Consider the following 14,181-nt stretch of genomic DNA (forward strand, 5'->3'; position numbering starts at 1 on the left):
CCTCCCTAAAAAAAGACGGACACAATTTAATACATTCTTCATGGTCAATTTACTAAAATACCCTCACTAAAATTTAATTTTACCAAAGAATGTGATGACTTAAACCTAGTAAAACGTTTGTCATTTTGATAATTGTAGTTTACACTAAATTAACTATTTATGCATAGTTTAACTAAATAACTAAATAATCTAATAATCTAATTAATTAATTAACTAATTATCTGTTGACATAAATAACTAATTAACTTTAGATGCTTAACTAATTATCTAATTAGTTAATTAACTTCTTAATTAACTAACTAACTAACTAACTCAAGTTGCAGTCTCCGTCCAGCTTTGATTAAGGGTATGCTTTAGTGTGAGACTAGTTTTAGAGGCAAGAACAGGGCGGCAATTGCTGAGGAAGATGGCGCCATGAATTGGCGCCAATTTGTTACAAGTTGCTCTTGAGGTGACAAGCTGCCTACTTGCAGCATAAGAGAGTGTGCCTTGCAGATAAAATTCTGACCATTGAGAGAAGGAAACATAAGAGAAGAAAATTGGAACTCTGGCTTAGTTCATGGGAGGCTGATTGTCCGTGAGAGATAAACAACATATGTGACCGTGAGCTAGGAACCAATTTTGAGCATCAACTGCAGTTAATTTGCAAGAACTGAAGTGGAGTAGGTAAATAAATTTGTACTTTAGCTCTTGTATGATCATGTTTTTGAATACTGAGTGCAATGAATGCATGTTTTTTGTTCCATCATGAGTTGAATGTGTTAGTAATGATCAGAAACAAATGTGATGTTATTGTCAGTAATGATCAATGCCAAATATGATGATATTGTAGCTGGTTTTAGACGAGCTGTTGTACTCTGCTATTCATGTTATTTTAGACATGTTTATCAATGGATGTTTTGATCATGATCTATTTTTCGATCTTTTAAGACTTGTATCAACTCAGTGAATGCTACAATAGTCTTGAGTTCATGACTAGTCATCAGTGTAGACATAAGTGTCTAAACTAGATACAGTTGTCTGCTATTTTCTACTTACATTGCTAAGTTTCTGTCACTTTTGAAACCTAGGATGGCTCTTTTTTCTACTTATGATATGGTTGTTCACTATGAGGAGAAACAAGTGAGAAATCCAAATATCGATCCAATTGGTTACTGTTACCTTAATCTACTATTTGATGTTGCTGAGAAGGTGTTCGGTGAAGTCCCTGGGCATCTGAATAAGTTAATACATATGAGGTGTCAGATTCCTAAGACAGATCGTATGTTTGATATTACAGATGATGATATGTCGTCTTGATTTGTCGAATCACTTTGAGAAGGTAGCATTCTAGTCGTAAGAGATGATTATATAGTTGTCATAGTGCTAAGGATATGTGATGTTATTCCAGTCATTATTAAGACTAATCAGATAATGAAAAGTGGTCATTATATAACTTGATGATACTAAGAGAAAAAGGAAGGACATAGGTATGTGTTGTTGCGCTTATAGTGATTTTGATTTACACGGGTGAATAATAGTGATTCCAGCTCTGATTCAAGCTGGCTGCACAGCATGTATGGATAGGTGAATTCAATGGAGAAGATTTAGGATGTTCATAGCGATAGTGGGGTGAATCTGACGATGTCATTTTCTGATTTTTGATGACAATGAGGAGGGGTGCCTTAGTTCCTTTATTGCTGAAATGAAGAAGAAACCTGACCCTGTTCAGCAAGCTTTGAAAATCAATAACTTGGTGACGTACAACCCAAAGTAGAGATAGAGTTTAAGAAAGGTCAAACTAATTTACTAATGTCGATGCATTTAGAGCAGTTTTAAAGGACTATGTAATTCAGAAAGAATTTTCAATTATGAGACTGAAGAATGAGAAGAGCAGAGTCACTGCTGTTTGTGGTGTTGAAGGGTGTAAATGGAGAATCCATGCATCACCAGTTTTAGATTCCATGACCTTTGTGATTAAGACTTATCAAGGTGAACACACATGTGTGATGGACAAGAAGAACACAGAAGCTACAGCTGACTGGATTGCCAAGAAACTAGTTCCAGTCATGAGAATTCACCCCAACATGTCCACCAAAGGGGTAGAAGCTGAGATGATTAAGTATGGTGTGCATCCAAGCAAATGGCAGATGTATAAAGCACTAACTAAAGCAAGAAATGAGATTGAAGGCAATCACATTGAATCGTACGCCAAATTGCCAAAGTATGCAGAGCTGATCAGGAAATACAACCTACAAAGTATCTGCAAAATACATTATGATAGGCCTACTCTTCTTGTTGAACCTAGATTTCTCAGAATATTTATTAGTTTCAAAGCTCAAAGAAGTGGATTTGTTGAAGGCTGTAGACCTTTTGTTGGTTTTGATGGATGTTTTTTAAAAGGTACTTATGGTGGTGTGCTTCTCACAGCAGTCACATTAGATGCTAACAATAGCATTTTTTCTATTGCATTTGTTATGGTTGAAGCTGAAAATAAAGAAACCTGGAGTTGATTTTTTCATTACTTTGAGGAGTTTTTTGGGCCATTTACTTCAGAAAATGGTTTTCATGGTCCTCTAACCTTCATGAGTGACAGGCAAAAGGTGAGCTTCACAACAGGCCTTGAACATTATTCTGATTCTGTTATGCATCCAGATTCTGGAATAGTTATGTACTCGTCAATGATTCTGTATTTTTAGTGTAACTTGTTTGCATGTTTTGGTGATCATTTCAGGGCCTGAATATAGTTTATGAAGAGAGAGTGCCTGTTGCTAGTGGAAGACATTGTTGTAGGCATATCTGCAGTAATTTTAAAGCTCAATTTCCTGGTATTCTGCTTGGTAACTTGTTCTGGAGAGCAGCAAAAAGCTTTGATGTTGCAGGACATAATGAAGCCATGGCTAGCATAAAGGAGTTAAACATAGAAGCATGGAAATACTTGGATAAAATTCCTAAAACAACATGGTGCAGATGTACCTTCAATACTGGACTAAAATGTGATCATGTCACAAATAACTGCACTGAGTCCTTCAATGCATGGATAGGTGAGCTAAGAGGGAAGCCTATCTTGACACTTGTTGATGGGCTGAGGAAGAAGTTCATGAAAAAAATGCATAAGCGATATCAGAAAGGGTGCATGCTCACCACTGCCATCACACCAAAGATGCTTGGTAAACTACAAAAAATAGGACAAGCATCAAGACAATGTGAACTCACTATGGCTTCTACTGATGTATTTGAAGTGGGGGATATGAACAGGTCCTACATAGTCAATTTATCAGCTAAAACTTGTGATTGTGGAACATTTCAAATTTCAGGCCTTTCTTGTAAACATGCTGCACTAGGGATTATCTACAAGAGAGAAAAGCTGGAATCCTACTGTGAGCATTGGTTCTCAAGAGATAAGTACTTAAAGACATATTCAAGTATGATTCATCCAATTCCTGATGAGAAAATGTGGCCACCTATGCCATATGTTACACCTGTAACAGTCCTGCCTCCTTCATTAAGGAGAGCTCCAGGTAGACCAAAGACTAAAAGGAGAAGGGAACATGATGAAGAACAGTCCGCGTCACAACCAAAAAGACTTTGCTATATCAAGTGTGGAAATTGTGGCTCTTTTGATCACAACAAGAGGTCATGTCAAGGAGCACATGTCCAGAATAAGAAGAATGGCAACAGAACTACTGGCCAGCAGGTGTTATATGTGCTGAAATTGCTACTGAATGTGATTATTTTATATCAATTCATTACTTATAATTAGCTTGTTCCTTAACAACAGAGCTATAGAAGAGGCAAACCAGGAAGAGTGACTGCAAACACGGGCCTGTCAGGAGCAACTCTTTGGGTAAGATTTTTTTAACTTATTTAAGCTTCTGATTGTAACATTTATAGCACATGCCTTGTCGAAACTAATACTACTTGTCAATGTTTACTGCTAGGATCATGTCTCTAACAATGTTCCAGTTGTACACTCAAGCCAAGGCAGCAATCCTTCTCCTTCAACTCAACCTGCACCTGCAACTGTGAATGTGCATGTGCAGAATCAGAGCACAGCAACACTTCAAAGAAAAATGTGCAATTGAATGAGTGCATTTTATGATATGCTTCAATAAAATGCTTGAGTGTAATGTTCAACACGTGTGATTGTGCAGAGAGGAAGACCTTTAAGCAATACTAGAGCATCTGTTAGAAGGAGCAGCAAGAGAAACTACTCAAATACTGCTCAGATCACTCAAATTGTGGAACAAGCTGGTCATCAGCAAATTGCTACATTTCAAGTTGCTACACCTGCATCTGAATCCATCAATGCAGCTACAACACTGCACTCAACAAATGTTAGCAACAATAGTAGTTTTAGTATGCAATTCTGATACTATCTCTATAGTTTTGGCAAGTGAATGCTTACTGCTGAAAGTATCAACTCAGTAGTATGCCATTAATTAGGTACATAACAGAGCTATTTTGTACTCTACTGTGGCAGTTTTAGACATGTTTCTGCCTCTCACGACATTGCAATCCTCACCATCTGTTCTAAGTGATTTAATGGTTCAGATGGTGTTTTGAACCTTTTGTGGATTGCTCAGTCATGCTCTGCTATTACTTGCCTGTTGTGTTTCACTTTTGTAGTACTTCAAATTACTGAATTCTGATCAAACTTGTTGTATTAATGCATTAATCTTGTAATACAAGTATGCTTCTGTGACTGTTTTGTTTTGTATTGTTGGTAACAAGTGATTTTGTATTGATGACAGTAGATATAAACAGAACTCTGGCTTGCATTTATATTGTAAACTACAAACGCTGCTGCATACATGATGAAGGGAACTTGTTCCTCTCCTATGTCTTACATATAAATTCGAACTGCAGCTATATCTACTTCATCACTAATGTACATTTCTGGATAGCATCAGCCTATTGACTTCACAATATGGATGAAAACATAAACAGCAACAAGTATGAGATTGATGATGAAAAGTATAGCCACTGCACTTGTCAGAACAATTGGCATTTCCCTTCTAACAGCCATAGACCTTTGTTGCTGTAGGTGCGATTGTAGCACTGAATTGGTGTCATAGTTTCTACTGTTAACCTCTTCTTCTTCTGGACCCTCATACCACTGGAAGTACTTGCATTTTGCACAAAAAAAGTATAATTTGTTGGGGTTGTTTTCAGACTCAGAAATCTTCAATGTTGCCTTTCTATTGCACCAGCAATATTTGTTTTGTATTGTGAAGGATGTAGGAGAGTTCCATGATGTTCTCCTGTGGCTGGAAGAAGCCATTTTCTGATTTCTGCAATATGACTTGAAACTGCCAAACTGAGTATCAAGCAAGCTGTGTTTTGAGTTGGAAAATTGCTGCTGCATACATAAGTCCAGATTCTGGTATTAATTTTGCTACTAACCATCGTTTATAAGCTAGTGCCTTAGTTACATCAATTAGCCGTTAAGTAGCTGTTGGTTTCTCAGCAAATGAAGTTGTTGCAGGTCATCATCTGGAAGCATGTTGTTGCATTTATACTCCCTGAACTTCCTTGTGCTTAATGAAAAAGCCCCTCTCTTGTTAATACTACTTGTCAACCAACATCAGGGCAAATTTGGAACAAATTTTTTATCTCACTTGTACAGCTAATTTTTTAATGGGAATTGAAGCTGCCTGGACTGATTTTGCAACTTAATGTTCCTGTTGAGGGGTGCTATCTGCCATTTCAGAACTTAGAGGGGAGCTCAGTGCAACTGTCAGTAGTTTCAGGGGAGGTTTCTGCAATTTTCCCTAGTATTTATTATTATTACTTTTTTTTTCGGGGCTAGTTGTACAACTTATCATAACTCTTTTCTTTTTTTTCTTTTTTTTTTAAACGTAGGTTCAAGCCCTGATCTGCCGAGACAAGAAGTTCCTGGCCAATAACCTCAACAGCTTTTGGAGTTTAATCTGAGATTAGATTTAATTAATCAACAAAAGTCTATTACTGGAGTTGAAAAAAAAAATAACCTCAACAGCTATTGATTACCAAAACTCTTTTTTTGAACTTATGACAAGCAGCAATAAAAGATTTTAAGTAATTTTTAACAAATTGAATAAACAAATTGGTTTATTGATGCAATCCTTCCATGCTTTCTCAGATTGAATATTATCACTTGTGGAAATTTCTTTCATTAAAAAAAAAAAAAAAAACTAAGGACACAACGTGCAATTAAAGTTAAAAAGTGTATTTGTCTATTTGAACATATATTTTTGATTGCTCTAAACAAGAAAAGCAAGATAGAATTGGACATAATCAAATGTGGTACTTTGGTGATTTAAGTTGGAAATTCAGTATTATGAATGTCTTGGCAGTTGTTGAGGCCAACAAGAATTCATGTTGTTGTTACCTTGGAACTTAGTGGCTAAAGCTCTTAGTTACTTTGTTTCCATCCCTCAACTTTTCCAAATTTTAGCAACTTAAAGCTTATAAAAGCAAAGATTTAGAGATTACAATACCTATGAATACTTAAATAGTGAAAGCCTTTGACATTTTAAGTGAGGTGGTTAAGCCATTGATTAACCAATCTAGGCATGTTTCACCCCAAAACTACCCAATTGATTGCACTTTGTATTATACTCTGAACGATTAAATATCACTTGCATGAAAAAGAATGCTTCAAATTGAAATCAACGTTATATATCATGGAAATCTAAACCTACATCTATGAAATATTTTTCGTAGTTTATTTATGTACAACGTTAATATAAGACGAAAAGGTTACTCTAGAATTGCGATGGATTGGAAGATATCTATATGAAAATCTTGTTATAAAAGAAAAATTGTGTACAATTATAATTACCTAAGCCGAAATGACTTAGAAAAAAACTTAGTTTAGGTGCAAAAATATATAAACTCAAATTATATCCAGAATATATATATTACATTGAATACAAACCAAAAAATGTGTAATTACTACTGTAATTTCGAGTATATATACTGATGTTTTCGACCATAACAATTTGAAAGAAAGAAAATATTTTGACTATGTAATCGAGAACAACCTATGTTAATCTTTCTGGTTTTTAAGAATCGGTGGGGAGCACCGTTAGTTGATCAGGAAGAGACCTTTGCTCCGTTTCTAAAGTCACAACATTAGCATTATCGATGCGACTTTTTTTTGACAAAAAAAAAAAGACAACCCCGATGCGGTCAAGGATTCTGAGATGCATCCTAGATGATGAAAGGAAGCTCGGACTGAGTAGATGCCTTAAACAAGAAGAGATCCATACAAATCCAGTTGTTTGACTTTCGATTACATTAATTTAAAGGTTTTCTTCCTCCTCGTCTTCCTTTTTTTTTTAAAAAGATGTGATCAGCAAAAAGAAGCTTCCATTAGAAAAAGAAAATTCCATTCCTTTGTTTTACTTCTCAAAGTTCGAACGATTAGCCATTATCAATCCTCTAAGGGGGTTAGGGATAAAATGATTCAAATATAATGTTAGGAGGAAAATTAATAGTGATACCAAACATTAAAAGGATAACTAACTCTTTGTCAAAGTTCTTGCGAGGAGAGTTAATTACAGCGTATAAAGTCTTGCTTATTTTTATTTTTGTAGTTCGTGTATCGAGAAGCATTTAGATTATTTTTCTCCTACAGGTGACGGATAAATTTCCAAATTCCCCATGTACCTATAATCAGAATTCACAAAGGTTATTTACCAAACTTTGACGAGGGTTGCTTGGGGTTGATAATAGAACCAAACATGATGAAACAATATTCAGGTCGCGGAAAATTAATGAAAATGACTCATTGCTTTACCAATTTTAATATCTCACCACGCAAGGCCAGTGTTGAAAAATATGCTCCTTTAAATTTGTCCAAAATTATGGCCGTAGTTGACTTCATGATATCAAAAAAGTTGTTGACCGCCAGCCCTTTGTTTTTTTGCCAATTGTTTAGTTATACCAAATTTTAGTTGACATTTTCATGTCTGATGTCTAATTCCTCGAGTATTTTCTGGGCTCATATCTATACTATGTTTGCCAAATAAAAATGTGCTGAAACTTGTTCATGGGAAAAGAGAGCAAGTGCTGAGACTTGAGCAGCTATAGGAAAAGTATTCCAGTACTCGTCAAATTTCTCCTCAGGAAAACTACAAGCAGTAAATTACAAAGAAGGAAATCAACAAAGATTTCCCCCACAAAAAATTAAAGTGGAAACAAGCAAATCTAAGGACATCAGCATGGATCAACGAGGCTTTACGATAAAGCTATCTGTTATTCCGATTGCCAACAACTTTTGATAATCTTGCGCTTGGTGGAGAATATCCTGCAGGACCAACCTTTTTTGTACAATGGATTAGGATGATCATTGACTTTCCAATCGCCAGACTCGATCACCTGACTCAGTTGAGTTCATGTTGGCCCAAGAAAAGAAAATCCCTCGTCTCGTTTTATTTTTTTTTTAAGAAATATCAGCCAATATTTCCCTTAGCAGCAATTTCCCTCTTGAAATATCAGCATGACCATTTTCTTGATGTGGTGCACAAACAATACTGGTTGCGGCTCTAGCTGCAGTCTTGCTCTTTCTGGTACCGATTTTCCTTTGAATGAGACTCCTTAGGAGATTCATCCATACTGGAAATCTAATCGGTTCAACAATGCAGTTCTCCAACTCGCTGACAATTTCTCCCATTGACGGGCGATCAGTTTCTCTAAAATTTATACACCTTCCAGCAATGCTCAGCATGTTCCTAATCAGGCCTTCTGTAAATCGCGAAATAGGGACCCTTCGATCAGATATTTCCACAATCTGATCCTTTTGGATCAACGGAATTGCCCACTCAACAATTGAAGATGGTGATCTCGAAACATCCATCACTTTCCTGGCAGATATAATTTCCAGCAATAACACTCCAAAGCTGAATACGTCAATTTTGGTGCTTAACTTGCTAGGAACAGTATAAGCAGGGTCCAGGTAACCGATAGTCCCGGCTGGTCGGTTCAGTGAGTCAATTTGCCGGTTCAGGGAGTCATGATTCATTCTAATCGCAAGCCCAAGATCAGCCAACCTAGCATTCCAATCCGAGTCGAACAAAATGTTGGCTGATTTAATGTCCCTGTGAACAATTGGTGGCCTTGCTTCATGAAGAAACTGCACGGCTTTGGCTATCTGGAGAGCTATTTGGGCGCGTTTTGGCCATGTTGGCGGGGGACAGGAGGACGCCCCAACGGGGCTGCGGAGCATTTCATGAAGGGTTCCATTAGGCATGTATTCCATGACAAGAACTTTGTTGTTGGAAGAGTCATGACTGATGCCAAGAAGGTTGATCACGTATGGATTATGGGACAGTGATGATACGATGTGCACTTCATTTTCGAGTTTCGAATTGTCTCGAAGCTTTTGAAGGCCTAGTGATTGCTTCTTTACGGCCACAAGCTGATCATGTTCGCAACCATTTCTCTTCAGAATGCCTCTGTAAACATGGCCATGGCTCCCTTTACCGACAAGTCGCGATTGAGAGAAGCTTTCAGTTGCTTGAACAAGTTCTTCATACTTGAATTCATGCATTTTTTGGCTCCTCCTTGATCGAAAGTACTCTGCTCCCGCTATATATAAGAGTATGCAACAAATTAAAAGGACACATGTATATGAAGCCCGTGGCTTGACATCTTTGAAAGGTAGATATCGGTGACGCGTTTTCTAGTCGCTTTGGTGTTTTGGTATGAACATGGGAATATATCGTTTTCTTGAACAAGGAAAAGAAGGAATCTTTGAGGTTAAAGAAAGGATCTAGAATGCAATAAGTAAAGTATATAAAATTAGAAAATTCAAAGTGGGAGAAGAGAATGAAATTTCTAAAGAAAAGGTGAAGATGTCCTAGCCAAAAGTTGAAGGTGTCTGACAAGGCATAAACCATGATATGAGAGAAATGCTATATGAGCTGGTTTTCTGGACCCTCCCTCACCTTTTCGACTTTTCTTGTACCGGAAAGATTTCAGTAGACATTTGGAGACTAATTGCTATCACACTGCTGTCAAATGTGAAGAACCCTCCTTTTTAATCCACCAGGTAAAATATCCCAGCTTTTCAAGCCAAGATTCTGAGGATCTTCTTAGTTTCAAACGTTCATACAAATGGGGATCCAAACTAAAAAGCCGGCAGGAAGGAAATCCCCATCTTTTGTAGCCTCCCTGGCTCGCAACGCTGCAGTGTCATCCTTTGCACATTTGGCTGCCAAATCTTACTTTATCAAACGATAAGCATTTAGGAGGCCATTTTACACTATACCAGTTCATAAATCTAGACCAGCACAAGTAACTAAAGAATTATTTAGAAAAACTTAATTGATTTGTTTACAAGGCCAACTTAATCCAAGAGTCTGACTTTAAGTTCTCCGAACTGTATCATTCAGTTGCTATGTACATGTGATTGTATGTACGTGCCACTTGGTCTACTGCTCGCTTGTTAGCCTTCGTTTGCACCTCAAGCTGGAAAAGGGCAAAAGGCAAATGAGGTCACCTCCCTGAAGAATGGAACAACTGAACACCAAGATGGTTAGAGAGAGAGAGAGAGAGACAAGAAGCAAGAATTATATAGGTGTCTCCAGCTGCTTCTGATAGTTGGAGGTGTAAACGAATCCGATCAACTTGAACGCCCTAATGTTCAAATTTATTTAATTATTTTAACGATTTGAAATTTTGTTCAAATTTGGCTTACTTATTTGCCGAACTGATATTAAACGAACTCTTTATCGAATTTGAACGTTATTGAACATGAAACGAGATTCAAATTTGACTTAATTAATCGGCGAACCGAGTTTGATTGATTGATGTCTTAACAAATCAAACTCGATTCGAGTATCAAATGGTTTGATTCATCTAATGCCTTTAACGAGGTTATATTCGATGCACGACGGGGCGGGGTACGAAAAGTGATGTTATAAAGATAGCTATGGTTTATAGGTCCTCGGTTAAATGGATGCTTTGATGTTGAATCGCTTGCAGCTTTAGCGTAAGAAGATTTAGACCATCTGCATTCGGGTTATGAGAAATTAGTGTATGACTTATTAGGATTGGACCGTGTTTAGCTCGTCCCGAGATGGTCTCCATTGAACCTGGACATTACAATTTGGGGCAAGGCTAAGCCCAGCTTAGCCCTATACTAGATATAACTGCGTCCTACCCTGAGTTGCTGGAACAATCAAGCCAAGCTCAGGTTTGACAACCCAATTGAGGTTGGGCTGAGTTGCCCGTGTATAGCATTTGACGTCATAACCTCAAGCCTTAAGGCCCGAATCAGATTGAAGATTATTCAGTTTTTTTTTTCCTTTTCTTTTGCATTTCCCTCTCAAAGCGGGAAAGGGGTCCTACTCATAGTTAGAGGTGTCAAATCAACCCACTTAATTAAATTTATCCATACCCGCCCATAAATATATGGGTATGAGTATCTTAAATTTTTGTATATGGGTATAAATGGGTTACCCAATAATACCCATTTATTAAATGGGTATTATTGGGTAACCCATCAAACCCAATTAACCCATTTAGAATTCTCTTCCCCCAAGTCTCTTCTTTTCCCCCACCTATTTTTTTTTTCAAATTTTTCATTTTGTCATGATGTTAACTACTTTTATTTCATTATTATTATTATTATTATTATTTGTTGGTTTTATCTTATTATTTTATTTTCTCTTAGTTTGTTAACTTGCTCATTTTTCAGCATTACTAATTTATGATAAATTTTAGCCTATTTTCTTATCTTTCTAAAATGAAATTTTAAACTTATATATGAAAAAAATGTTTGGGGTTCAAAATTTTTGGATTAAGTTTTTATATTAATTTTTATAGTACTTAGTTCAAATTTTTATATTCTTATTATTCAATTATTAAATAATAAGTAATTTTGTGACATAGAGTATAAATGAAAAAAATTGGTAATTAAGTTTATTGAACATTATAAATAAATATTTAAAACTAATGATGGGTACAAAGAGTGGTATAAATTGATAACTTAGTTTGCAAAAATTAATTTAAATGAGTTTACAAAAAATTAAAATAAATGGGTAATTGGGTTACCTAATTCATTTTTTGACTTACCCATTTATACCCATCTAATTAAATGGGTATAAATGAGTTGATTCACTTATACCCATTACCCATTTTACCCAACCCAAACCTGCCCAAGTCACCCATTTTGACACCTCTACTCATAGTCATTGGTGCTGACTGCTGACGCCTAACAGCCGTTTGGCTCAAGTTTTACGATCACTCTCATTATGAGCATGATAAATTAGAAAACCGTAACGAGTTTGATAACAACTCATAAAATATTTAGTAACTTTACAGCAATGAATTTTAGTAATAAAAAAAAAACAACCGATAAGTAATAGCCTACTTAGTTTAGTAATGAGTTTGATAAAAACTCATAATTATTTAGTAACTTTACTGTGAAGGGTGCCCCCACAAGGGTAGTTAAGTGATAAGCGAACTTTTAGAATTCATTTGATCCTGGTTTTGAATTTTACCCTGAATTTGAAACCTCGTGACTCGCCTGGGATGCGTCGTGTGAGGCCGCGGCGTATTCCTTTGATTTGGTGTGTCAGATCGGATCCAAAGTGATTCGAGTCGGGATATGTTCCGGGTTACAAAAAAAAACTTTATTGTGAAGGGAGGGCAACCATTTTCTTCCTTGGCCAAAAATGGGTTTTTTTTTTGCCGAATAATGGTTGAGACTATAATAAGAGTCACTTTCACTAGATGAACATGGACTTCTCCTTTGATTTTTAAAATCGTAGGGATATCTCTTCAAGTGCAAAAGAAATTGATAATCAGTTATACTTAAAGAAAATGCCATTGTTTTTCTTTTTTACGGCAACGATAATATTTTTATAATCTAATCTGTTCTAATCTAAGGGGAGGGAGTCTAAAGAAACTATGTATAATGGGCTAATAGATATAAAAACCTACTAGACAAAATGGGTGCTCCGGTATAAAGCAAAAAATAAAATAAATAGGTAAAAGACAAAGTTGAAGAATTGGGACAAGCAAAATTGGTAAAACTAGAAATACAAGACATGATGTCTCCGCAATTATCAATTCAATTATTTAAGGAAGTCAGTGCACGTAACATTCGAGCACTAAGGGAAGTCAGCATAATGCGACAATCAAGGCCATGAAGAATTAGATTGATTTTAACACTTTTTTTTTTTTTTTTGGGAGTAGATTGATTTAAGAGTTGATAATTAGATCCAATTTTTCTTCATGTTTAGATACGTAACCATGCATGTTTGTTGTTTAGGACAAAACTGAGCATTGAAATTGAAACCGCAAATCACCTTGTTTGTCGTTACGCATTAAATTGGATCCCAGGAGCCACGGGTCTCTTCTCCTACTTCCACTCCTCCACGGCTACTTGTGATAGAATGGACTTCGGTTTGGCCCTCTTAAGTTGACCAAATTGTAGATTCAACCCCTGAAAGTGAATAAGTCCCAATCAAATCGCCCAAATTGAAAATTTTGTTTCAAATGAGAACTTCCATCAACTCTTGTTTATTGTTTAATTAATGACTTTGACCAAAATTGTAAGTTGCAAGCTGAAACCCTACTGATGTTAAACGACCTTGAAGCAATTGACCTATCAAATAAATGAGCTAAGGATAAATATAAAATATTGCTCCTCAAATCTTGAAAAGGTTTCACTGCTATATTATTAAATTTTTCAAGTTTAATTATAGGAACAATTATATCTTTTCATTTTTAGCCCATTTGAGCTGACAGTTAATTGCTTTATTTAAAGTTCATTAAAAAAAATTTGTAGGATTTTGTTATAGAACTCAAGTTTGGTCAAAATTAAATAACCAACAAAATTGTTAAAATTTCTTGTATATTTCAGATCAATTCAAAAATTTTTCAGATCTAATATATTATTTCTAGTGCATATTTGTCCTAAGCAGTGATACAAATCAAATTCGTACCGGACGATTTTCAACAATTGGTCAATGAAATTTGCTTTTTACCAAAAGAAATAAAATTGTCAGTTATAGCCTGGAAGTCGTGAACCACCATTAAACACATTGGAGGCCCTCCCAAGCCCTCAGGAGAGGGGGAGTGGGGGGCGGGGGTCAGGTCAGATCAGAGTTTGGGTCTTTAACCGCCGTAAATACAGCATATGATTAGCTAGCTTCTGGGCCTGGACGTATGGGGTGGGGACAGGCCCTTTGATGTTGATAACGA

At 36.2% G+C, this 14,181-nt stretch overlaps 2 protein-coding genes across 2 annotated transcripts; one reads left to right on the top strand and one right to left on the bottom strand.

Moving 5' to 3' along the window:
* Nucleotides 1-1,850: 1,850 nt before the first annotated feature.
* On the top strand, nucleotides 1,851-4,352 carry LOC113759300. Its single transcript, XM_027301867.1, has 6 exons — nucleotides 1,851-2,382; nucleotides 2,536-2,582; nucleotides 2,714-3,676; nucleotides 3,761-3,826; nucleotides 3,921-4,016; nucleotides 4,134-4,352. Exons 1-6 carry the CDS (start codon nucleotides 1,851-1,853, stop codon nucleotides 4,350-4,352), a joined length of 1,923 nt encoding a protein of 640 aa, XP_027157668.1.
* A 3,840-nt stretch (nucleotides 4,353-8,192) lies between these two features.
* Nucleotides 8,193-9,580, bottom strand: LOC113763001 (serine/threonine-protein kinase-like protein At5g23170). The gene has a single exon (XM_027306676.1). It carries the CDS (start codon nucleotides 9,515-9,517, stop codon nucleotides 8,411-8,413), a length of 1,107 nt encoding a protein of 368 aa, XP_027162477.1. The 5' UTR covers nucleotides 9,518-9,580; the 3' UTR covers nucleotides 8,193-8,410.
* Between the last annotated feature and the right edge of the window lie 4,601 nt (nucleotides 9,581-14,181).

Source organism: Coffea eugenioides, chromosome 2 (genome assembly GCF_003713205.1).
Source record: "Coffea eugenioides isolate CCC68of chromosome 2, Ceug_1.0, whole genome shotgun sequence".
NCBI lineage: Eukaryota > Viridiplantae > Streptophyta > Magnoliopsida > Gentianales > Rubiaceae > Coffea > Coffea eugenioides.